Consider the following 26,445-nt stretch of genomic DNA (forward strand, 5'->3'; position numbering starts at 1 on the left):
AATTTGTTTTCATTCTCCTGCAGTGGCCCGTGATGCGGCCACATGCCAGCATAGCATCACATGAAGCTGATTATCCCTGTAATTCTCCACGACTAAAACAACGCTCTCCTTTTACGCTAAATGACTCAAGCGTGATCCCACAGCCCACGTGGCTGACCAGGACCGTCCCTAGATATCTTTTTGACTTCTTTCCCCTTTTTATTTTGTGAACGTTCGCTGACAAGAAGGCAACAAAACTGTAAGTAAGTCTTTGGCAATAACGGATTTAAAAAAATGTTGCTCAGCAGTTACAGACAGATGAAGCATTAAGCTTTAAATGAATAACTTGTGATTCTAAGTTACAGGAGATGCTACTCCCAAATGAACATCCAGCCTAGGCCTAATGAAGTTTCTCTTCTTTATGTCCTACCTTTTTTCTGTACCATAACATTTCAGAGAAATTTCATTATTTGGTCCAGTGTTTATACAGTATATATTTCTGTGGATGTCCACAGAAGGTCCCTGCTACCTGTATCCTGTCCTGAATCTTTACTCCAGTGAACGCTGTTTTCACACTACCATAAATGGACAACGCAGGAATGAAAAAGGGAATTGTGGTATGTTAAACCCAAAGATCTTTCAGTCAAATTAACTAATGTGGAGTTTAAAATATTTTGGTCACATTTTAATCAACAGAATCATTTTTTTGTGTGCAATTATTCTCTTAGCTTTTAAAGTTGTTGTAAGAAGATAACACGTTTGCTGTTCTCTGAATGAATTTCATGATGTAACTCTTTGATTAATTCAACAGTAAGCAGATTTTAAAGAACCTCCAAGGTTGTTGTTTTTTATTCTAAATCCAGAACAATATAATGAAGCTCAAGACAGTAATGGTAGTAATAATAGTTCCCTGTTAGAGCTTACAAATGCTAAAGGCTAACGATCATTGTGCATATCCCATATACTTCATATTCAATCTCTTTTTCCCTGGCAAATTAACTATAAACATCATATTTTGTAGGCAAAATGTTTCATAAGCTGCTGCTGTGGCCACTTCCGAAATCAATAATACTGTTTTACCATAGATTTCCCTGTTCCTTCTTAAATATTGCACGACTAAGTACCTACTTTAAACACCTGCAGTTCTGTACTTCCACACCTAACAGTAAGCGGTCTGTCCCAGATAAAAGATGACTGGCCTGGATACAGCCTGGACCTGTTCACCTACCCTGAACACTACCACGAAGACATAGAGAGTGTTTACATTCCACATGGGGTAATCATGAACAGGTAAAAAAAAAAAAAAAAAAAAAAAAATCCACATATACACACACTTGCAAAGAAGTGATTCTTTTTTAAATAATTACCTGGTCATTTGCATTTGTCTTAATGCGATTTCTCTTGCAGGGTGGAGCGTCTGGCCCGCTATGTCATGGATGATTTTGAGGACAACATAATGGTGCTGTGCGTCTTGAAGGGAGGCTACAAGTTCTGTGCGGATCTGGTGGAGTTCCTCAAGGTTCTCGGCCGCAACTCCAACAAGTACCTGGAGACCCGGGTGGAGTTCATCCGTCTGAAGAGCTACCAAGTAGGTGAACTGCATAGCGTAATAAAACACTACTACACACCATAAAGTTAAGCAGGCTCTGTACTATGCTCATTTTATGAGTGGGTTTATTATCGGAGAGGTTATCGCAGAGCAGATATCAAGCACCTGACCTACAATAAACTGGAACTGATTACAGGAACATTTATTTGAGTGGCACTTGGTGTCCCAAGTATTTGAGACGCTAATCATTACCTGAAATATCCACTGTTTAAGTCCTTTGTTGCAAGTTATTCCCCATCTTTTTCTCCCCCCTATCAATTTTGACATAGGCACAAAAAGAAATGCCCCCCCCCCCAAATATTCTTACAATTTAACTGTTTTCTTTCTATGTTACAAATAAATAGTGCTGAAATGAAAATGTATTAATTGTCATTTATTGAGTGGAAAGCCAAATATTTACTGTTCCCAGCTTCTCAAGTGTAGTGATTTCCTAATTTTCTTTAGGGATTGAATATCTTCGGGTTTTGGACTGTTAGGTGGACAAAACACATCTAAATTAGGCTCTAGCAATTTGTAATGAGCATTTAAAATTTGTTTGGGACATTTTATAGACAAGCTTCTCAACAGATTAATCAAAATAATATTTAGTTACCACACCTACATTCATGCACCAAAGACACTTCCCCATTTTTAGCATCCCATATGTAACGTGGAGTCTTGTCAGTGGCACCTGAACCCACAATGTGCTGCACCAGCAGCTCAATATTGGAGTTCATACGGTCCATCATAGATGACCACCGGTCCATTTTCTGCATGAACTCTTCGTGGTTTGCTTCTAATCGTCGAAGAAGCCGCCTCTGAATGTCCAGATCATCCTCTGCAATGGAATCCGTGGACAGTTTTCTTTTGAGTTTCTTTCTCCTGAAGCCACTAGGGGTAGCATCGAGTCTCTGGTGTTGACTTCCCATAATCTCTGCAGTAATGGCATCCTCTGCAACTCCATCCCTGCCCAGCATGGACAACAACCCAGCATCAGGCGAGCTGCCGATCGATTTCACGGTCTCTACCGCCATATCGTCATCTGTCTTGATATCCTGGGATATTGCACGAGTAGCAAGAGTTCCTCCCCAAATGGACCGACAGAGCTCAAAAAAGAGCAGGATTACCCGCCCATGGCCATTTCTTCTACCTGAGTTAATTGCTTGCCTGTATCGGATCCGTATGGCCTTAATTTTGGTAGCCAATTGAACTGTGAACACAAAAAATAACAAAACAAAACAGTTTCATGTGGTGTTAGTGCTTTTGAAGACAAGTTCTTAAAGAAAGCCAACTCAAACGGTTGTTCTTCATATTTATCCAGTTTTACATGTTTTAACATTAGGGTTGGGTACCGAAATGCGGTGCCAATAGTGCACCGGTTCCGACGTCAACAGTAGTAATGAGACCGAATAAGAATGAAAATTCCGGTTCCTCATTTCGGTGCCCGACTTTTTTTTTCCAGAAGCATTGCTGCACAGGATGCTAAGTTACCGTTAACTAGTAGCTGGATTAAACACAATGGTTAAAATGCTGACAGCTTACGTTAAGCGGTGTAAAGTGTGACTGTATTTCCCTGTAGAGGATTCCAACACCGGGACGTAACAGTCTGACTGCAGCTGCCGTTGTCGGAAAAACAACACACAGACTTGAAACTTGCCAGCCTTGTGGTACATTCAAAGTTATTGTAAAATACCCTTTTCCCATCTGGTGCTTGTTTTTGTCGTTTACCAGCAATTTACTGGTGAAAAAAGTAATTGTAAGTTATTGTTATTACATTATTAATCAATCATTTTTGATTGACCATATTGCCTTAGCAATATCGGAAAAAGCCCAAACGATACCCAAGCCTATTTAACATAGAGGTTTGTTGCTCCTGGGAATTTGACATAGTATGGCAAAATAATGAGAAACTTTCTCAAAATATTGACTTTGCATTAAAAATTATTTTATTTTTCAAAATAATGACTTCCTATCTCGAAATGATGATTATGTATTTCAAAATAATGAGAAACGTCTCAAAATAATGACTTTGTATCTCAAAAAATGATAACTTTTCTCAGAATTTTTAAGATACAAAGTCATTATTTCGAGATAATAATTCATCATATTTGAAATACAAGTAATTATTTGAAGATACTAAGTCATTATTTTTGAAATACTAAGTAATTATTTGAAGATACCAAGTCATTATTTAAGATAGAAAGTCATCATTTTGAAATACTAAGTCATTATTTTAGGGATGTTTTTTCCCCATCACATTGGCGGAAATGGGCTTCCATAATTTTCATCAAAATAAGCTCCAAATGAAAATGTACTTGTAACGTTACTCAATGATCTGGCACCCTTCCCCCCTGCCATCACAAAAGGTGTACAAGTTTCCTACATAGGAAGGTTACAAACACAATGCCATTTAATTGAGCTAATATAGCCAGCATTCCAAAAAAATAAACAAGCTGAAACATAGCTAAGCCATACCTTTTGTGATTTCATTCCTGCTGTGTGGGTACTCCTTTCCCATTGCCTTGGCTTCCTCCAGAGATGGATAATTCTCCTGGTACCGCTCAAAAATGTCGCCATATTTCGTTTGCAATGACTCCCAATCTACGTTTACTGCCGCCCTGTCCTCCTTATACTCCTGTGTTACTTTCAGTAACAGTTCCACCTCGTCGTCGGTCCAAACAAGGAAATCTCTCGACCTAATTTTGGCCATAGCTGTTATTCCTTGTAGAAATTAGTTTTTTTTTTAACAAACTGTCAAGTTTACATCTGTTTACACCGGTATCTCGTTTTAAAACGAAAACGGAGCAGGAACAGACGGTTTAGCCAGACGGTGCAGTTCATTTCCTGTAGGTGTCACGTGGGTTTCGCCACTGCCTGCCTCTTGAGGAGACGAGTATGGACGAGCTGCAGGTCCTCAGTGTATTCAATGAGTGTATTGATACCAATGAGAGAAGTGAACGTGAACACAGGTTATAACCGATTCCTTCGCCCCATAGTCACCAAAGTAAATATGTAACCCGTTTTTTACAAGCCACATATCTCCCAAACATGCTGACACTAAATTCCCATTTCCCAGACGGACAAATCATGAGAAAATTACCTTTTTTCGAGACCTGTTTCTCTCACAGCAACATACTCTCGCGAGATCTGGCAAAAGTTATTTAAACCATAGACTAAAAATAGCCTATCGATTGTATTATTGTTCTCTTAATACATCCATGGTATTATGACGTATTTTTACAGTCTATGGGTTAAACTAACATTAACTTACGCACCGAATACCACAGATAACTGAAGTTTGTAATGCTAAACATGTCATTAGGCTGTGTAAATATCTAATGTTAGCAAAATAAATACATTATGCAACTATTTTTAATCCATTTGCACGACGTTCCCTACAAAAAACAGAGTGGGAGATGGGCAGTAGCCTATACCATTTCATACCCTGGTTTCAAATTCACATGAGAAAGGTCTGTGTTATCGAAACGTTGTGAAATAAAGTATTTGCATTCGTAATAAATGGACAACGTGCTGGACTTCTTCAACAAATACCCTGGTAAAACGCTATCTTATAGAGAATCTTTGGTGTAGTGTATACTGCATTTGGTTGCATCGATAGGTTGCGTCTGACATTCGGCTCAGCCACCAGATGTCACTGTTGTTCATGTTTAGAGAGGGAAGAGCACATTGAGGCGGGACACCTCAAGGAGGATTGATTGTGAAGCCACGGTAGAGCTCATGGAAATACCACACTGCTAATTGGTGCTGTTGCAGCTGCCAAGAAAAACAGCTTATGACACTGTCTAACACCTGGAATGTATAAACCGAGGAATTAACTGTGGGAATGATATAGTAATGTTTACAGTGATGTCGCTTTGCACTTGTCACCACAGTCACTTATTATTCTTTAGTGCGTTTTGGCACAGAGCAAATCCAAACATTCCCTTTCTCCCTTTACAGCACAGGAGAGGATTCATTTTTTTTCTTCTAAGAATTGGCTTTCACAGAGGTTTAAGTAGCTACAAGGACAGCCTGAATTAAATGTATAGAATTATACATTTTTTTGCATTGCTGGATCACCACAATGAAGTCATATTATAATGTTACAATTTTTCTTAAAGGCAAAAGAAATACGATTTTCTACTGCCCAATAGGGCAAAATATAGCATGGGAGTTGACAGAGCTACATGACAATTATTCATGTAACAATGCAGTCAGTTGATTTCAATGCAACTTTATTTATCCCTGTAAGGAAAATTGTATGCAGTTTGACACCCAGATACCTACACCATAGATAGAAGAACAAAAAAGTGTTAATCACAGAACAATTAAAGGCTATAGGCTTAAAAACTAACTAATAAATAAATGAAAATATATATTTTTAAAGCAGTCTTAAAAAGATACACTGTCTAAAAAGAAATACATAGTAACAAGGCTGTAACAAAGGCATAAAAACAATCATAAAGAATTACATTTTCATGTCAACAAACAACAACGCCAGCAAGCAGCAGTTGCCATATGACTACGCTAGAGGACAGTGTCTGAGTGATCATGGCGCTGTTAGATAATCTTACAGGTCATGATGGAATGATGTGATTTGCCCCCAGGGCCGGGATTTTGACCATGTCACTATACTCCTCTTATCCAAGTGATGCATCTGTAGCCGGCCAAATCTAACTCCAAAGCCATCGTCCTTCAAAGCTTTGCTTCGCCTGTGCTTCCCACATGGGACTGAGAGAGCCTGGCGTTGTTTATGTTCAGGTCAGGATACTATGTTGCACTCATAGTCCTTGTGCAATAAATCTCCCTGTGTGCCTCTGTCTTGCATTCATGCTGCAGACAGTTCTTTCTTGAGTACTGTCCAGTAGAGCCAACAGAAACACTAGAGTTGCATTTCCTTGAGAAAACGTGCTATTTCTCAATGTGACACACCATTTATCGTCATTCCTGGCTGAAAAAAATGCATCTTGATATCATGAAAACAAACTGTTGAGAAGCTGAAGTGCAAGAAATTGGACCGATAAAGAAATCGGTGTGATAAAAACAAAAAGCACTGAATTGACCACATACTACATACTTTATTTAGATTAAATCCTTTCATTTTTGTCTTCTTCTCCCCAGAATGACCAATCAACAGAGGAGCTGCACATCATAGGAAGCCGAGATCTGTCTTTCCTGCGTGGAAAGGTGTGTGCAAATACGTTCCCCACTTTAGCTTTGGATAAAATATAATTTTCTTTGTCAGTGTTTTCATTTCTTTGAAGAAAAACTATCTTGGCCTCAAGAGGGAGCTGTCAGTTAAACTGTCAGGTACACGTGAAGGAAAAGGAAACTCGCTTCATCTTCATGGACCTGAGTTTTCCTCCGAGAATACTTTGAATTTGTAGCAAAAATAACTAAATAAAAACACATTTTTCGTTCTTAATTAATATGTGACAGTGTTTCAAAATGTGTTTTTATTGCCCCAAACCTGCCTTTGACCAGAACGCACCCCTGTAGTTCAACTTTTAAAGCTTTCTCCTTACAGCCGTCCTCTTTGTGCACACCTCATGAGTGTCACTTTCTTAAAGTGGTTTGCCCTTGACCAGCCTGGCCATGAATCAGACGTTTTAGTAAAATGAAGGTTCCCACAGGGCAGATTTACTGACTGTTCATCCCTGTTGAGCTCTTGCGTGGAGGACTGAGGAATCTGTAGGAATGATCCCTCCTCACTAAATCATTCTCTGAGATAGGCATAGGAGATAAAGTTCACCTATTCGGTGCATAAATGACCACACACGTTTACTTAAAAAGACTGATGATAAAATTCCCTTAACTGAGATGTCAGCATGCGTTGTAGCTAAGATGCATTTTCAGCTGTGGGTAAAAAGGTCAATGGGAGTAAAAATAGAAAGGCTGACCACCACCTTGCACAGAAAACATGAATCACTCCAATTTCACTCCACACTGTTGTTACAATCCTTCACCTTGATGGTATCAAATGCAAACCTCCCGCAAAGCCTTACACGGAAACGCTGTTGAGTCTCAGTTCCCGGTACTGTGGATTGTGAGTGTGGTACTGCTGCCACTGCTCCCTTTAAATCTATTAATCTGTAGCGTAATGACAACATAGAATAAGTAAATGTTATGTTGGAGGGTGAGGTGGCATGAGCAGGCTCTCTGGTTTCAGTGTGTTGAATCCCGGCCAGCAGCTTTCACCAGCACTGTTGAAAGTTTCTCGTGCAATTGTTACTCTTGGTGAATTTGCAGCACACAGATGTCTTTATCCTAAAGCGTTATTATGGTAATCGGAGTAGTATCAATTTAGCACAGCTTTAAATGTGAAGTAGCGTGTGAACTCCTAAGGAAGGACTTTTTGGAGCATGGATGAAATACCTGTTTCTGTTCAGAAGAAGAGGTGATTTGTTGCCGCTTGAGGCTTTATATTTACGAAGAAATGAAAACCGAACCATTTGATCTCATTTTCCGACTTTTCAATTTGCCCTGACATTTATTTATTAAATTATAAACCATTTTGGCCATGCTAGCATCGTTGCTTAATGGCAGTCTGTCGGTCTGTTGGTCGCTCCACCAGTTTAGTGAACTGAACACTGAAATATCTCAACAACTATTGAATGGATTGCCATAACATTTTGTGCAGAGATTCATGGTGCCCAGAGGATGAACCCTAATGATTTTGATGAATTCCCCTGACTTTTCATCTTGCGCCACCATGAGGTTAACATTTGTGGTTTTGAGTGAAATGCCACAACGATTGGCAATCAAAGTTTTTGCGAGAGTCAGAACTCAGAACTCAGGACTGATTGTTTCAGCACACAAGACTCGTGATCCAGGGATCCCAGGAGAATGATAAATTCCCAAACAATGATGCTATACACAGTCAAATAACTGCCAATGCACAGTTATTGTCCAACTGGCTGTATAGTATGTTTACAGTCTGCAGCATGCAGCAAGACAGGTTAGTAACGTTTGAGTTTGTGTGTTTTTTACACGTCCTGGTCGGCTTTCTCTGAGTGTTGTGTAACAGTGTTCAGGTGTAGACCGAGAGAACGTTGGCCAGGCGCCTGCATTCTCTCCGATCACTCTCCCCAAACCATAGATACTCTCCACTAGTCTCACAAAGAGCCCCATACACCCGGCCAAGGGAACAAGGAGTCATTTGAAACCCTGCAGCAGGGAAAGTGTGTAACACCCGGACACTTAAAAGTTACTTTTGCTCACTGTAGACACAGATGTTCATTACTGGGCAGGAGAGAATGAGTTGTTCTGTGTTTTTGTTAAGGCCCTAAAGATGCTGCCAACATTGTTGCTATAGATACCATCTGTTAGAAATGTAAATTTCACAGAAACAATCTAGCCTTTATTCTCACTTTGCTTGAACCGTGGTCAAATTCAAAGGTGATGTTTTGCTAAAGTCTTTCTCTTTTTTTTTACATGTTACCAAGAGTGTGCTCATTGTTGAGGTGAGTGTTTTTCTCCAATCCACTCTGACTTGCACGGTAGTTTCTTTTTTTTCTTTTTAAACTAAATGAATTCTATCAACCACATCCTTCAAATTTCCACCTTGTTTGATGCCTTTGCCGTGTTTTGTTTGCACTTCTTTCGGTGTCTTGTTGATTGAGAAGCCATTGTGCTTGTGAGAGCCTCTTTTGTTTTTGGTCTACAAAAAGAAAACCTTTGAGTTCATATTTTAGTTGTAAAAGTTTCTGGACTCAAGCCAGAAACACATAAGCACAATATCACAATGATTGTTCACTCCAAGAAAGGAATGGTAGGCATCTTAAAATGATGGAGTAATTCCTTCCCTGCACATGGAAAAGCAGGTAAAGACATAAAGTTAGAACAGGTTTTTTTAATCCTACAATCTGCATATTTGTCTGTCATTTTTCTCCCCTTTCAAAGCATTCTGCGCGCAAAGGTCCCAAGTCCCTCCCTCTTCATCTCTCTCTTTTCCTTTGCTCTTCCCTTCCCTAAGGCCATAGTTGACACAGGAAAGACCATGAAGGCCCTTCTGAAGCATGTGGAGACCTTTGAACCCAAGATGGTCAAGGTCTCAGGGTGAGCCAGTTTGTCAGTCATCTCTTGTTTTCCCCACCAGTGGGAAATGCCAAGCGTGTGACGAACACAAAGAAGAAGATATCGCTTGTCCACAGTCACTACCTCGTGTCCGTGGGCTGTTCCAATGCACAGAAACAAGATAAACATCTTTCCTGGCACATGGTTTATGTCGAAAGTTTAGCTCATCTTTTATGTGTAAAGCTTTTTTATGTGTTAGCATGCTGCATGAATGTAAGTTTTATCTTTGATATTTGTTACGGTGAAATGTTTCTAATTAAAAGAATACTTTTTATACTAGAGATAAGTCCTAGGTCATGGTTAGTTACTGCAGTACTGCACTCACTGAAGCATTTTGGAAATGAAGTTAGTCTTTCATGTGTTTCAGTCTGTTGGTGAAGAGGGTCCCTAACATGGCTGACAGTCTGACAGACTGTAAGTACCCCTGTTTTTTATATCACCCAGTCCTCTCACATTATAACAATTGTATGGGCTTAATAATCTTTTATTGTGCAGCGTCTAATGTTTGCTAGTCAGATGCAGTGAATCAGGTACATGTTTTTCCAGTGTTTCTTAATGCGGTTGCTTAGCGCAGTGGTTCCAAAGTTTTTCACATCAAGGACCTCTAAACTGACTCAAATTAGATTACGTACCCCCTATTTGATTTAATGTGTCCCAGGGGACCACATCTGATAGGATTTTTGCTTTAAGATGTGTTATTACAGAAGTGTATGAAACCCTCTGACGAATAGTCAGACATTCTGTCATTGGCTTACTTATGGATGAAATTGTAGTCAACTTACTTTGAGTCCTTGAAATGCGCTATACAAATTCAATTTATCAAAAGAAATGATTCCCCTTTTTGCTGGGGACCCCCTGGTACACACCCTCCCCCACCCCCCAAGGACCCCACTTTGGGGGACCAATGGCTTAGCAAGTGTGGTTCTGCACTTTGTAGTGTAAATAATAGTAGTACTGTGTTCATTATCAATGAATGTTTTCCAACCTGATAAGCCTCCATAAGTAAATACTGTGATGCATAACAGAAACAATGACAATGTGGATATAAACAGCAGAAATTAGGTTCATCTTGTGTTGAGGACAGTTTAATTTAGTTTAGTTTTAGTTAATTTCGATCACATAGATACACATCACATACATAAAAAAAAGAAAAAGAAAAAAGTGTCACCTTAATTCATACAGTGTCATCTTAACTCGTTTCTAATACTGACCGAAAAGGTGTAGGCTGAAGCATTTGCTTATTACACCTACCCTTTTTACATTCTATTTAATCGTTATTTTGTTTGTTGTTGTAATATGTTTTTTTATGTCATTCTAATCCCAAAACATTTCAGAATGTAAGCACCTCATGCTACTTTTTAACATTCATGTCTGTGTTTGCTCTGATAGATGTTGGATTTGAAATCCCCAACCACTTTGTTGTTGGTTATGCCTTGGACTACAATGAATACTTCCGTGACCTGAACGTAAGTCTACTGCTGCTGCACACAGAACATGACCTTTTAAAGAGCAACGACAAGAGCAAGAGAAAGACAAGAAAGAGACAGGTGGAAGAGTGTGTGTGTGTGTGTGTTGGGGGGGAGACCTAAACTCACCCAACAGGTATTCTCCCTGTCTGAGCAAACTTTATAGGTAAAGCAGCCCAAATCACTTATAACTGTGTGCAGGATTTCTGCGTATAGTGCAGTCATCCAGTTTAATTTGTCCAGTACTTACTTACCAATACATAGTGAGCATCTAATGTATTGTGAATCCAGCATAAGTAAAAAAATTTTCCATGTCATTTTTGCATTTTTCCACCATGCAAAGAAATCCAACCCCCTTTGCAACTGAAAAGCATTGGTGCTTTCTCTGCTGACTATCTCCCAGGTTCTTAAAACCAATCTTACTCCTCTACAAGCTTCGGGTCAGGAGGGATATTTATCCTCCGTTTTCTTTATTGCGCCCCTGACATTTTATTTCAAGCCAGATTCTGCAATCTGTCTGAAATTAGTAAGTGCAAACTTATGTGAACTTTGCCATTTTTATATCTGTAAGGACGTGGCCTCAAATTTACCTCTGACTCATGTCAAACACTAAGCCAAGACTGACTCCCATAGCTTTGTGTGCGTGTGTGTATTCACATGGGTGTTGGTGCTGCGTGTACTGTATGTTACTGTGCAATTGTGTGTCTCTTGTGCATATTTGAGGGGGTTGGTATTCATTACAAAAGTTTGAAAATGGATGACCTGTGGAATGTGGAGGTTAGGCTCTCATTATCAGGCAGAGTTAAAGCTTCCCTTCTTATCTGTCCTTATCCTACAGAAGAAATATGAATTGAACCCCTGGGACGCCCAAAGTTAGATTAATGAATGTGTCATACCTTTGCAGATTACCTTTCTTGCTTTCAAATTATTGCAAGCTTCATCTTTCTGTGCTCTACATGGCATATTGAGGCTCTCGGAACATACTGGAATTCCCCATAGGGCAGGGTGATCTAAAACAAATATTTTGCCATCATCAGATGCAAGGTTTCGGACTAAGATTGAAACATACCGCTAATTTGTCTTTCTCTTTCAGCATATCTGTGTCATCAGCAAGACTGGGAAGATGAAGTACAAGGTTTAAGAAGTAATGCACTGTTTTACATTAGCAGCGGTTTGTCTACCTTCTTCAGCAATAAGGTTATTTTTGTTTCCTATTCCCGTAATAGTCAGTTGTTGTACTACTTTTTTTAAATGTGCCATGTGTTTCAGAAGTAAAAAGTATTTATATTTATATGTACCTTTAAATTTGTTTCTTTAAATTGAAACGCAAGGCAATCATAACCTTCCAGAAGGTTTTGATATAATGTCTTTAAATAAAAATGTTGAAATGTGATGTAATTATTGCCTCATCCTCTTCCTTTTTGTATTTTGTTGTGATGCACATGGGAACAAAGAAAGAAATGCTGGCCACCAGAAGAGGACTGTTGGTGACAGATGGAGAAAGCTTATGGACGTTGGCATCCCCGTGCCCGGATGACGCCCACTCTGACTCATGGAAAACAGTGAGCGCAGCAGGCAGGCCAAACAGCAGCTCCTCACCACATTGTATCTATTTGTTACCAACTTTAATCAGGCCTTACTGGAAATCAGAACTAAGTACATGAGAGTTTGACAATTTCTACATTGAAATGCAATCCCACAGAAAGGTAAACTATACATATTATGTTGAAAATTACACTGGCTGACCGATCACAAGTTGCTTCTGCTTCAGCAAGTACAAACTGAAGAAAAACAAAACTTTTTGAAGGCTACATTTATTTTGGCCTTTTAAAACCCATCCGTTCTTTCATCAAAAAAATCCTAAATTACAATACCTAATAATGAATTCTCTTTATTTCACTGAATCGTACTCAACTGTTGTGTTTTTACAAGGTTTGTAATGCTGCAATTAAACTCCGATCCCTTGATCTCTGGGGGAGAATGCTCACTGTAAAGGCTAGACATCATAATAACTGCAGTCTCAGTGCTCTGAACTACAAACACACACACACACACACACACACACACACACACACACACACACACACACACACACACACACACACACACACACACACACACAGAGGTATTTTGTATGTTCTGTTGCCATCGTAGGGGTGATTAAGAGAGTCAATTGTGCATTTCGACAGACAGACCAACACGCTTCACCTCACACAGCGTGCACTCGGGGAGTGTTAGCATGTGGCTATGCACTCTTGAATCTTAATCACCTGAAACTCCAAACAGCCAACACATCACGTAACAGGAACGCATGCACACACACGGGTTATTCAGTGTAAAGATGTTGGAGGGTTTGTTGGTTACAATGGGATACAACATTCCAACTTAAGATGGTGCAATAATTAGCGTCTCTTAACCCAAGACCCTTCAATGCTCCACACAGACCACAAAGGTCTAAAGTGACTAATACAAAAACTAAATAAAACACAATATGTCATAAGTCATATGATAACTGTTGTGTTATTCAAATATCAAATGTGTTTTCCTCACTTTTTACAGACACGTTTCTAAGCCAAAGGTAATGGTCCAGCTCCAGCTACAAGGCCTCTCCAAGTTAAATGACCTGATAAATGAGTTGCTATTTGGATAATATGAGTTCTGGGAGGTTTGGAGCGCTCAGATTTCATGTTGTGCTTTCAAAATGCTCTCAGGTTTTACGCTCGTAGTCCTAAACAACACCTTCCCTAATAGGCCTACATTTAGAGGAACGCTAAATTCAGTGAGGTTTTATTACTTGTCTTTGACCCCTAAGGTGCAGAGGAGTGAGATAAGCAAGAGGGAAGAAACACAGCTTTTTTTGGTTGGGTGCTATCTGTGCAGCCTCAGCCACAAAGACCCCCATTGTGCCTCCGACTGCAACCTGTGTCCTTATCATTAAATATCAGCACTTGGCGGCAGTGGTTAACTTATCCCAGCACTGATGCCCCCCCGCACTGCCCTGGAAACCCAGAGGCCATTGTCTTTCACCTTGATGCAGTGTTTGGTGAAAGCGAGATGGGACAAAAAGCCTTGCAGGTTTCACATGCTGCGGCTTTGTAGTGCTCTGTCAGGGGAACTGAGGATAGGGCCGACCGCGGAAAGTAGGCTGCAGGTAAACTGTGCTCAGCACAAAAGGAACAAAACGGGAATTGTACATTTGAATGGCCACACATTCATGCATTTGACATATGAAGCCTGTGGTTAGAGGCAGAGCATTGGGATTTAATTTCACATCACCAGTCTAACAGATAGACCATGTACAGGCCTACTCCCAAAACCTCATTTTATTGTTCTTCCTCTAAAAGAATAGTTTGACCTAAATACGCTAATTTGCCTTTTTGCCAAGAGTTAGCTGAGAAGATCAATTCCATTCTTATATCTGTTAAATATAAAGCTACCGCTAGGTGTTGGCTTAACATAAAGACAGGAGGCAGGGAGAAACCTCTAGCCTGGCACAATTACTTTGTGGACTCCTACACTTTGATTTTTGTACAGATTAAACACACAACATCATTTAGTGAGCTAGAAGTGCTCTGAGGCGGATCGTTGTTATATTTGGACATAGCCAGGTTAGCTATTTCTTGTTTCACAAGTCTTTATGCTAGGCTTTGCTCACCATCTTCTGGCTGTAGCTTTATATTTAAAATAATAGTTGGACATTTTGGCAAATTCACTTTCTGGCTGGGAGTTGTTGTTAGATGAGAAAATGTATATGGTAAATCTAATGTAGGCCTAGCTGAAGCCAGCAGCTTAGCTTAGCTTCACATAAAGAGTGAAACAGGAGGAAGCTAGCTAGCTTGGCCAGGTGTAGTAACTGCCTGGAGCCCTAAACTTTAATTTTAGAAGAACTGGAAGGCAGATTTGTTTTTACTATGGACAGATTCAAGCTAGCTTTCACCCCCTGCTTCAAGTCTTTATGCTAGGCTAAGCTAACAGTTTCCTGGCTGCTAGCTTCATATACAACAGACAAACATGAGGACAATATCGATCTTCTCTAACTCTCAGTAAGAAAGCAAACTTTTTATTTCCCATCTTGAACAGCGTCAAAGCAACACTATTTTGAATATTTTGTGTGCATCTGTTGCATTTCTAATTTCTAAATGAAGCAGCCTTAATTTAAAATCTAGAACATTTATTTGACCAGAATTTATCTAGCAGACCGCTAAACGATCCCAGTTAGGAACTTAATAAATACAGCTTCACTGACGCATTTTGGTACACAAATAGAAAGAACATCCTCTCCAGTGTTCATTGTGTTCCAATTAGGGAATGGCTGGCCAGAGGGCTTGATAGATTGACTGCTTCTGGGTTTCATCCAGTCATCAAACTCAGTGCCAGATCCACTTATACAACCTGGAGTAGGGAGTGATCCTCTTAAACTCTCAACTCAGCTACAGTTTAAAGAATCCTTTATGAATCAAATATATATTGTTTTGCATGAAGAAGTGTTTAAAACCTGTTTCACAAGCATATTCTGCTGCAGAGTCATTTCCACCTGTCCTAATCCTAACACTGCTGGGCTTTGAATTTGGACTTCATGTGATGTCCTAATCCAGCCAAACATTTTGCTGCCATGAGAGCTCATAATCTCTCTTCTGATGAATTGTTTTGAGTCACTCTGACTCTGCAACTACACATTTGATAAAAGAATTAGCGGTGAAAGTTCATACAAATGCTTTAACAAAATATCATTATTATTAATTATTAGAAAAATCTGAATAGAAAAAAGTGTAATAAAGTTACAGTGCACACAATGCAGAGCAATACAATAAAGACCGTAATTATATAAGGCAACACAAAAGCATCTTAATCGATACTGTAGACATGCATTCATTCATTCGGGCAGACTATAACTCCTCAGTGAGCTTTGTTCACCGCTCATTGATCTGAAATCCTCTCTCTTCACTTTGCCATTCATAAAAACAACACTGCAGTGCATGTGTGTCTTAAGCTATAACAGTGTCCTGCACAGAGGAGAGTGTACTATTAGTAGCTCAAGTGGGCCAAGTGATTTTTTTGGGAAAGTACCACAGACACAATCACCATTGGTTGATTTTACTGGTGAACCAGTAATCTTTTTAAAAAGTTTTGTAGTCTTGTGAATTTTTATAAATGTATGTAATCCAGAAAGATTCATATTGTGAGTTGTTTTGTGGGAAAATACCCTCCATATGTTATATTAGCAATTGCGTATAGCTGGGAAAACTGAAGTTGTAATCATGAGTTTAGTTTCTGATGCAGAATCTCGCTTTATGTCAAATCGATAAGATATTTTTGCTGCATTCATAATGTGGTATGTGTTTAATAAACAAATTGCATTAAATGAATATGAACCTCATGTCTACCCTCACATTATGCAGAGTCCCCCTTACATCAGTTTAAGTTCTCCATTGTCTGGATGAGGGTGCACAGGCTCTTTATACAATAGCTCCTCTCTGAAACCAGGGAAACCTCGCCACAGTGTGGGTCAAAAGAGTCCTATTGTCCTATCTTCTATTGTGCTGCTGGAGTAGCCTGCAAACAGAACACTGTCAGCCTTTGTCTTTGTCCGGATCAGCTGTGCAGCCCTTTTTTTCATGCTCTGTGAAGTCCCATGTGGCTACCATGCCCTACATGTCGCCATAATAAAGTTAAGGACACTGCTGTTAGAGTTGATAATGGATAGGCAAATATGTTTCACTAGTTGAACGTCAGGAAATTGCAGAGTTCAGCATGTGTGTTGGGCCTCAGGGCTTTTTCTTCTTCCCTCATAAGGATGTTGCTGATTACATTTGCTCACTTTAAAGGTCTGAAAGGCTTAATGACAGTGTGGGAATAAAGTGTTTATCAGCTCATGGCTATCTGATTATTTCAATGCATTGTGTGAGTAAAAATGGCGTCATAGTTATTGATAGAAGAAGAATTCAGATATTTTAAAGTAAATGTAAAAATATTCAGTTACAAATAAAAGTCCCACATTCAAAATCATAGCTACTTACTCTACGTAAACATACAAAACTATTAAAAGCTAAATATTGTAAGTATCTAAAGATAAAGTACATAATGCGCCTATGCTAGAATGGCCCTTTATGCTATATTATTTAAAAAAATATATAGTATTGGATTATTATTATGCAAGCAGCATTGCAGATTATCCAGCTAATTTTACCTACTTTATAGTGTTGGGCATTTTCATCTCAAACAATGCACCATATTTTACAAGGTGATGTCATGCTTTATATAAAAAACTTATAATATGTAAAGTAAATATAGTAATTAAATAAATATAGAGGAGTAATAGTGGAGTAACAAGTACGATATTCATCTCTGGGATGTAATAGAGTAGCATAAAATGGAAAAACTCAATAAAGAACAAATACCTCTTTAGAGTAAAGGTGAAGGTACCTAGCACCTAGTTACTTTCCACCACTCCTTAACATATAACATAAAAGACAACGTTTCTACATTGTGATTTTCAGATAGTGACCAGAATGGACCAGCTTCCACTCTTTATTGTAATTGTTATGTAACAACGACTCCAATTGGCCCGCTTTAAAATTCCAAATTTAATCTGCTCATCTGATTGGACGACACCCTGCGAGGGGGCAGGCTTAGGGGCGGGGACTCAGTAGACTCGGGAGATTCGTCAATCTTTACACAGATTGTCGCGCCGCCAACTGGGGACCACGTAGGAGTACATGTTACTTTTTTGTTTCTATTTTGACTATTTTAGCATCGAATTAAAGTTCGGAAATGATGGGAAATGAATGAACACCAGAGGTTTATTTTTTATCGGGTCTTCCTGACGAAGAAATGCACACTGAAGGGCGTTTACCGTGTTTTTCCCAGTGTGTTTTTCCTAACAGGTAGTGAGCCTCAGCGGTCAGTCAGTGTAGCTCCAAAAGGAGACTGAACATCCCGCTTTGTAATCCCCTGACAGCCTTTTTAACCCATTTTTGGATCGACCGAGGCTTCTATAACAAACACCATACTCTTCCCAGAAGCATGGACAATGTGTTGGTTTTCTCATTTCGGAGTAGTTTTCTGAATTTGTAACAGGTAGGTTTTTGGTGTTGTTCACAATTATAGCCACAGCAACAACCTGTCGTCCGCCTGTTAGCGAATATGTGTCAACAGCAGCAACCCGTAGTAAACCGCGACAAGGGGATTTTCTTGCTTAAAGCGACTGGAAAAATAAAGAAAATGGGTCGGTTGTGGTGTATGTGTGTCATGTCATAAGAGAGAGTATTTGGCATCCAGTCGTGGCTGTTTATGTTAGGGTATGGCTTCATTCATGATGGCTGGTGTGGCGCTTTTAACACCGCAATCCTAAATGTGTTTCGCCCCACGGAGAACCACGAATTCCGCTTTTATTTGACATGCACGTCTCGTTGTTTTCCTCCCTGTGTGCAAATAATATTCCAGAGGTGTCAGTCGTCAGACATTTTTTTAATCAAGGGTTGCAAAAAATACCTCGACAATCCACCTGCCACTACTCACTTTTAGCCATATGCACTTTCCATTAATTGAACATAAGTATTAGGGTTAATGTTTACCATTATTTGCATTTTACATTAACCTTAAAGTCTTGGCATACCATCTGAAAAGTCACCATAAAATTCTGAGAAGATCTTCCTATCTATATTGATCTCAATGTACTTTATTTTAAAGACACTTTCATCCCAGCATTTAAGGTATTATAGCGACCTTTAAATATATTATTTTTGCTCTAATATCTAAATAGCGTTCTTCATTTTGAGTTTGGGAGAGTTAGGATGTCAGGCTGTCCTCGGTTGACCAGGCTCATCATACATTTAGGGACTTGGAGCTTTCATGTGACATTTAATGGCTATAGTATTGTTCACAAATGCATTTCAGGGTATCCTCTTGTGGTTCTCATCATGGTGCTGCTATTTGGCTACAGTGAGATACCCAGGCTCAAATCTGAAATAAATAAATACATGAAAAAGAAACGCTGCGTTTGGCACTGTGATAGGACTATAGGGACACTCTGGACAGCATTGCCTTCACTAACTTGTGTTCTTTGTGTTTAGATTTCAGCCACTGATGGACATGAAGAAGGAGGACGGTGTGGATTAGGATCTTTTTCCTTTTCCTTTTTTTATTTTCTTGTGTTTTTGTTTTTGTTTTGGCTTCATCCTCCTCACCTCAATGTGGTCTCTAAAGGACTTCTTCCTTCTCTGCGGTTTGAAATGAAATGATGGCAGCACGTTGGAGTGATTCACCACAGGACAATGAAGAGAGTAAACACACAGCCATAACTCCGTCTTGCGAGGTAAGACTTTGGATAGAGATGTGTCTGGATCCCAGGCTGTTACTGTTCACTGTCTTCGGTCTGGTTTTCTTTTTTCCAAGTGTGCATGCTTTTACAACTCTGTCACGATGGCTTTTGATTCTTTCTTTTATCTTCTGTGATGCATTCACATGTATCTGCTTTATATATTAGACTGTAGTAGACTGCGTGTGACACTGACCTTTGGCAATGTGGCAGAGGGGAATTATAAATACTGTATGTTTGCCATATTCCTCTTGGAACTTCTATTTTTGACACAATAGAAGCTTTATACTACTCGACTGGAGTGAAAAACATGCAATTCAGTAGATAGAACGGTCACCTGGATACATGTGAAGCGTCCACGAAGACCATCCGACTACTTAGTGACTATAACTTCGTCAGCGGTGGTTCAAAGGTATCCTCACTTTCAGAAAACTCGTGACATGCCAGCAGAAGTTGAAGTGTGTCTGCACTCGGAGAGAAACAGAGTGAGTGTGAGCTAAGTGTTGCAGCTCACATCACATCGCATCACATCTGCCAGTGTCTGAGGTGACTAGGTTCATTTCTTTCTCACTCTGAGAACTGTTTACGTGCACAAAGAGAGTTTTATACTTGCATTGCTAATCTTACTGGGTCTTTTGGGTCTGCATGCCAAACCTCTGGTAAATGGCACATTGTAGAGCTCATCCTTTTCCTGTTACGCACGGTAGCTTCAAGGTTACATCATCGTAATCATCATCATAGTCCAGCTAGGCTTGATGCATGTCATTACAGCATTGCAGCGGTGGCATGTTTTGGATTAATCCATCATCAGAAAATGGTAACAGTGTCTGTGTGTGTGTGTGTGTGTGTGTGTGTGTGTGTGTGTGTGTGTGTGTGTGTGTGTGTGTGTGTGTGTGTGGCTGTAATCCTCTTACTATATCAGAACTAGCTAAGGATGGAGGACATAAATTGTTGGGAATGGGGCAAAGCAGCAACCAAACAGCGGCAGAGTTTTTCGAGACAGTTGATGGAGTTAATGAGGAGCAGATATTTGTTTTAAAATGTCTTAATGGGAAGTTTGCTTCCTTAGTTTTTCTTTCAATGTTTTTTGTACTGTCATATCGATTCATCTGAGAATTCATGAGATAAACAGACAGGAGTGAGTAGCTGTCAAGCATCACTGCGTGTGGTTTCCCTCACATCGGTTCCTGCAATCAAACCAAATGTTTCCGGTAAGATAACTTAACTCCCTCACTGAACAAAGCTACATCCACCACAGCCTACCAAACGGTTAAGCAGAAGCACCAAAAATACAGCAAAAATTACTTCTCAACACAAGCTGCGTCTCCACTAACTTCTTAGACTCAGATTCTCGCAATCTTTGGTCAGCTTTTATAGCTAAAACCCACAGATGAAGCCTGCTTTTTTAAAGATTTGTAATTGTATGGGTCACTTGAGCATTATTGGTTGAAAATGGGCACAAGAAAGATGAGGATGCCATGTGAAGAAGAGTGCTTTGCAGGTGCATGGTGGGTTACCCCCTGAATCCCCAGGATACCCCCTGATAAAAGTGCAATTTGATGCCATCGGTTTCTTTATAACCTGAGGACCGGGGAGTTTTTTTGGCACACGCTCTCTACACGGCTGTAGACGCTGTGAGTCACCTGTGATTTTTTTTATCTACCTGATGCCTCTTACGACACAAACACAATTCTCACCCAATTTTCAAGCTTCGCTGCTGAAAACAGCCCCCCCCTTCCCCGTGGGGTCTAATGAGAGTTGAGACCCCAGGCGGGAAGAGCCTCCCCTCCACTGCATTATGTTGGCTCGCTAATGAGGGAGATTGCATGCCCCCCCACTAACACACACACACACACCACCCACCCCGCCCTACTGCTGCCAAAGCGATGGTAGCAACGCTGGGGTAATTTAGGCACAGCTGCCCTGATCATTAAGGGAAAAACACCCCACGTGTATAACGTCTGCTTCTCTCTCTCTCTCTCTCTCTCTCTCTCTCTCTCTCTCTCTCTCTCTCTCTCTCTCTCTCTCTCCCTCTGCCTCATTCACATTCACCATCTAGCTAAGCGTTGGTATAAAGCAGCTGAGGCTCAGTTCTATACCTCTTAAGAGACCGATAATTGGGGAAAAAGATTGATAATCAAAGTGACATTCTTGTTGTTAGAATTAGGGCTTTTCGAAATTGATTAATCAGGCGATGTTCTCAAAGTTCATCAAATGTCAGAAACTAGTGACGATTTGATTGATTGAAAAATTGACAAACGATTCCCCAAAAGAGCTGCCGGTTTTTTCTAACGCATTTTAAGGGCTCGTTAGCAGCAGAGTGGTTGGCTTTACGGCTGCCATGGTTGTTGTCCGTTTTTCTTTTAAATTTCCTAAAACACACACACACACCTGCTCCTTTTTGTTGAGCTCTCTCCACTGCTGTTGTGTTTACTGTTAGAATGGGATGTTAGCTGTTGTGAGGTAATGGAAGCTGAAATGATTAGTCAGTAGAAAGAAAATGAACCGCCAGCTTATTTTATACATTGAAAAAAAAAGTAAACATGGCAAAAATTCTTTAATTTCCAGCTTCTCCAATGTAATGATTTGCTGCTTTCTCCATTTTGTTTCTGTGTAAACTCAATCTCTTCAGATTTTGGACTGTTGGTCTGACAAAACAAGACAATTGGTAGACTGAACAATTAATGGATTAATGGAACAAAACAAAAAAGCAGATGAATTGATTCAGAAAATAATTGTTGGTTACAGCTGTAAAAGGGTGTCAGTATACAGTATATGCCCCTGTAAGCACTTCACTTCATCTGGCTGTCTCTCTGTCTCCCTCGCTCTCTTCCTCACTTAAAGTGTAACTCTCGCCAAAATGCATCCTAGGGTGTTTTTGTGAATGTACCCGAGTCAAACTGTCGTTTTAAAAGCATATTTAGGACGGAAGCAGCACTTTTAAGATTTACCGTATTCTCGTTTTTCCGTCAAATGGCCTTTTGAATGGGAGTGGTAGGGGCACTTTTATGCTAGCCTCAAAATAGCTATTTTTAAAACACTAAGAAGGCTCGACACAGCATGAAACTTTGCTTGAAGTATCACCAGGGGCTCTACACCTTAACTACACCGGTGCACGAGGGATATCCTAAATCTGTGGCTACTTGTTTTGATATTGACTCGTTTTGACTGCCGAGGTTGTAGCGGCCGGAAACAAAAGAGCTACGGTGAGTTGTTCAGAACTTTTCTTTTTAGTAAACTCTGGATACACAAACCATATTGTCAACGCTTTCGTTAAAGGTCCCATGACATGGTGCTCTCCTCTTTGGATGCTATTATGTAGACCTTAGTGGTCCCCTAATACTGTATCTGAAGTCTCTTTTATATAGACCTTAGTGGTCCCCTAATACTGTATCTGAAGTCTCTTTTTATATAGACCTTAGTGGTCCCCTAATACTGTATCTGAAGTCTCTTTTATATAGACCTTAGTGGTCCCGTAATACTGTATCTGAAGTCTCTTTTATATAGACCTTAGTGGTCCCGTAATACTGTATCTGAAGTCTCTTTTATATAGACCTTAGTGGTCCCCTAATACTGTATCTGAAGTCTCTTTTATATAAACCTTAGTGGTCCCCTAATACTGTATCTGAAGTCTGTTTCCTGAAATTCATCCTTGGTGCAGAATTACAGCCACTAGAGCCAGTCCCACAATAAGCTTTCCTTAGTATGTGCCATTTCTGTGTCTGTAGCTATTGAGGAGGAGAGAGGTTCCATGCCATGGGACCTTTAAGGTGTAGAGCCCCTGGTGATACTTCGAGCAAAGTCTCATGTTGTGTCGAGCCTTCTTAGTGTTTTAAAAATAGCTATTTTGAGGCTAGCATAAAAGTGCCCCTACCACTCCCATTCAAAAGGCCATTTGACCGAAAAATGAGAATACGGTAAATCTTAAAAGTGGCGCTTCTGTCCTAAATATGCCTTTAAACGGAAGTTTGACTTGGGTACATTCACAAAAAGACCCTAGGTTGCATTTTGGCGAGAGTTACACTTTAAATTCAGTTTGACATTTTCAATTTCAATTAGGAAAACCTGTAATATACATTTGTGCCGACAAATACACATAGAAAATAAGAAAATAAGAATAGTGGATGAAGGAAAACAAACACAGTGGTGAAACGCTCTCCAGCATGTATTGATCCCATCCCTTATTCATGTTAGGGTGGATAAAACCAATGGCGGTGCTGTGAGTGCTGGTGATGCTCTCTGCTTTGCTCTAAATATAGCCCCTCCCAACTCCATAAACCCCTGCTCTTTTTTTTTCTCTCTCTCTCTCCCCCATCCACATGCTTGTCTTTCACCCGTCCTCTATTCCCGCGTGTTTTGTGTGTTGCTATATTTAACCCATGGAAAGATGAATGCTGGTGAGGGAAAAATGGAATCACTGTACTGGAATCGCTGTCGCCTTTCTCCTGAATGCTGTTACAAGCAGTGAATATGTTGGATGTTGGTCAGGACACTGTTAGACACTTTTAGAGGTCTGGGAATGCGACAGTGGTCACTTTGTGCCATATGAGAGCTTGTTTCTTTTTTCTGTGGAAACATGAAGACTTAATCTCAGTCTGTTTTTAGTTTTTCCACACACATACCCAGCTGGTAGCCACTTAAATTTCCAGTGTCACATCCCAGCCCTAATTAAGCTGCACAATGATCTCAGTTTTTAAAAGTGCGATGGTTTATTTTAGTCATTGCAAGGAAAAAAAAAAAAACATCAGAAAAGAGATTACAGTGTCTCCACAAGGCAATGACCTGCACTTTTATCAGTGTTTAGAGCCACGGCAGTTCATTAATCAGAGCAGCGACCAAATCATTTTCATTTGCATGGATTTGAAAAGCAAATGTGTCTCGTGCAGCACATCAGGGTTTTTTCCTATTCAGTGAACACAACACTGACCTGGACGTGACCGGGCTTCTGTCTTTTAGCACATACGCTCACAGAGAGAGAGTGTGTCATGGGAATAACCATGAACACACTCTCTGAAGGGTTTTCCCGGGTTTGGAAACACCAGATCTGCTCCACAGTTATTACCATCAAACTGAAACTTGGAGTGTGTGTTCTGCTGGCATCTCTTATTAGGACTTCCCAGATATTGTCGCTATTTCTTTCCTGGAAAAGACTAAAAGGGAACTCTGTACACGTTCTGTGTCGGATGCAAGGTCAACCCAAATGTGTGTACGTATGGGCGTCAGGCGGCCCCCTTATCTTTTTCCTCTTGTGGAGATGTGACGTTCGCGCTCGGCATGGCTCCTCTGCATGTCATCCCTCAGTCTGTTCAAGTCCACACGGGCCACAGTCATATTAGATGCCATTATTCCGCTGACCACAGGCATGGATGGATGATTGATGGATGGATGCGTCGAGGGAGGAAGGGAGGGAGCGGGGAGAGAGGGCAGGGGGTGTCAAAGCAGACGAAAGTTGAACCATTGGAAGAAAGAAAAATGCCACCATTTTTCTTTTCATCGTTTGTTGTTCTCTCTTTTGCCAGTTGGCTCAATGTCACAGCCTCTTCTGCCTGGATGCCCCCGTCCCTCCGTAAAATAAAGGGAGGGCGGAAAGAAGATGGTGAGAGGAAGGAGTTTGGTAGAGGGGGAAGGGTTGCAGACGCAGGCAGACAGGCAGAACAGAACCAGTCTAATGCTCAGTGAGGCTGAGACGCTATCCATTACACATGCCCAAGGCATCTCCGTCAAAACACTCGCCCCCCTATCTGGATCTTTGGCTACAAGACATGACATACACTAGTCAGGAGTGTGTGTGTGTGTGTGTGTGTGTGTGTGTGTGTGTGTGTGTGTGTGTGTGTGTGTGTGTGTGTGTGTGTGTGTGTGTGTGTGTGTGTGTGTGTGTGTGTGTGTGTGTGTGTGTGTGTGTGTGTGTGTGTGTGTGTGTGTGTGTGTGTGTGTGTGTGTGTGTGTGTGAAGAGCATTTAGTGCTCAGTTTATCCGCGAAGCTCATTTCTTAAGGCGGTGTCATATTTTACACCCTACGGTCTTTATAAGTCAGGAATTATCTAAAGCACTGTGTAGTGGCTGGTAGATAATAGATATAGAGAGTGCAGCCAAGTAGCATTTTCACACGGGAAAGGCCATACATTTCACAGTGCACATAGACAAAGATGTAAGACATTTTCAGAGTGAAAGTTTCAGAAAGAAAGTTTTTCCTATGACTCTTGAACTTTTTTCTATTTCGTATGTAAAAGTGCATATAACCACGTGTGTATAAGCGGTATTTATTTTAAATCAACTCTTATGTAACTGGCTGTTATCAGGACGTATCTTAACCCACGGTATTAGTGTGGGCTTTGAGGTCTTGGCAGGAAACCACATTATTTCCTGTCAGCGTCAGCAGTGGAAATGAGCAAGGGCACCATGATGAAGGAATGATTTCATGAATGGATGGCAGAGAAGCCACCAAATGGCAGAGCCACTCTGTTTAGGCAGCGACAGTCCTCTCCGATTGGCTGTAAGCGCTCCTACAGCTCAAGACTGAACTCCTAGCAAGTCGTCTATGACAGTAAATGTAATTCCTCCAAATTGACCACAACTGCTTAATTGTAGACTAGCAGTTATTGCTAGAAAAACCACCGGGTTTATGTCATCCAAGTAAGATTTCCTGCTTATCTCAGTTTAAATGTCATTGTAAATTTAATATCTTTGGATTTTGGAATGTTGGTTGGACGCAGCAAGCAATTTGAAGACATAACATTGGGTTCTGGAAACTTGTGATGGGCATTTCTTTCATTGTCAGACTCTTTATAGACCAAGCAATTATTTTAAAAGAAATTCATCAGCAGAATAATAAATAATGACATTCATCTTTAGTTCAAGCTGTAAAAAGAGCAGGTCGGATCCCATCAACAGCTGAAAACACTAAACTCCCACCTTAATACATTGGACTGGACTGCAGTGGATACAGCTGTTGACAAAAATGTGTAATAACTCTACCTCTTCTTCACTGAATTTAATAACTCGTCTGTCAGCCATCTCAA

General features: G+C 40.3%; 3 protein-coding genes across 3 annotated transcripts in view; 2 read left to right on the forward strand and 1 right to left on the reverse strand.

Moving 5' to 3' along the window:
- The first annotated feature begins 32 nt into the window (after positions 1-32).
- On the forward strand, positions 33-12,278 carry prtfdc1a (phosphoribosyl transferase domain containing 1a). Its single transcript, XM_028569998.1, has 9 exons — positions 33-78; positions 1,146-1,269; positions 1,387-1,567; positions 6,689-6,754; positions 9,013-9,030; positions 9,543-9,625; positions 10,011-10,057; positions 11,033-11,109; positions 12,203-12,278. The coding sequence occupies exons 1-9, from the start codon at positions 33-35 to the stop codon at positions 12,248-12,250; spliced, it is 690 nt and encodes a 229-aa protein (XP_028425799.1). The 3' UTR covers positions 12,251-12,278.
- Positions 1,636-4,696, reverse strand: LOC114549014 (uncharacterized). Its single transcript, XM_028569106.1, has 2 exons — positions 4,043-4,696; positions 1,636-2,777 (listed from the first exon to the last, which is right to left on the reverse strand). The coding sequence occupies exons 1-2, from the start codon at positions 4,275-4,277 to the stop codon at positions 2,173-2,175; spliced, it is 840 nt and encodes a 279-aa protein (XP_028424907.1). The 5' UTR covers positions 4,278-4,696; the 3' UTR covers positions 1,636-2,172.
- A 5,506-nt stretch (positions 12,279-17,784) lies between the features above and the next one.
- The window catches only part of arhgap21a (Rho GTPase activating protein 21a), a 91,704-nt gene continuing 83,043 nt past the window's right edge, over positions 17,785-26,445 (forward strand). Inside the window, exons 1-2 of the mRNA XM_028569026.1 lie at positions 17,785-18,186; positions 19,182-19,423. Coding sequence (XP_028424827.1) covers positions 19,346-19,423 — 78 coding nt within the window. The 5' untranslated portion in view covers positions 17,785-18,186; positions 19,182-19,345. The remainder of the gene's footprint in view (positions 18,187-19,181; positions 19,424-26,445) is intronic.

This window comes from Perca flavescens, chromosome 22, assembly GCF_004354835.1.
Source record: "Perca flavescens isolate YP-PL-M2 chromosome 22, PFLA_1.0, whole genome shotgun sequence".
Taxonomy (NCBI): domain Eukaryota; kingdom Metazoa; phylum Chordata; class Actinopteri; order Perciformes; family Percidae; genus Perca; species Perca flavescens.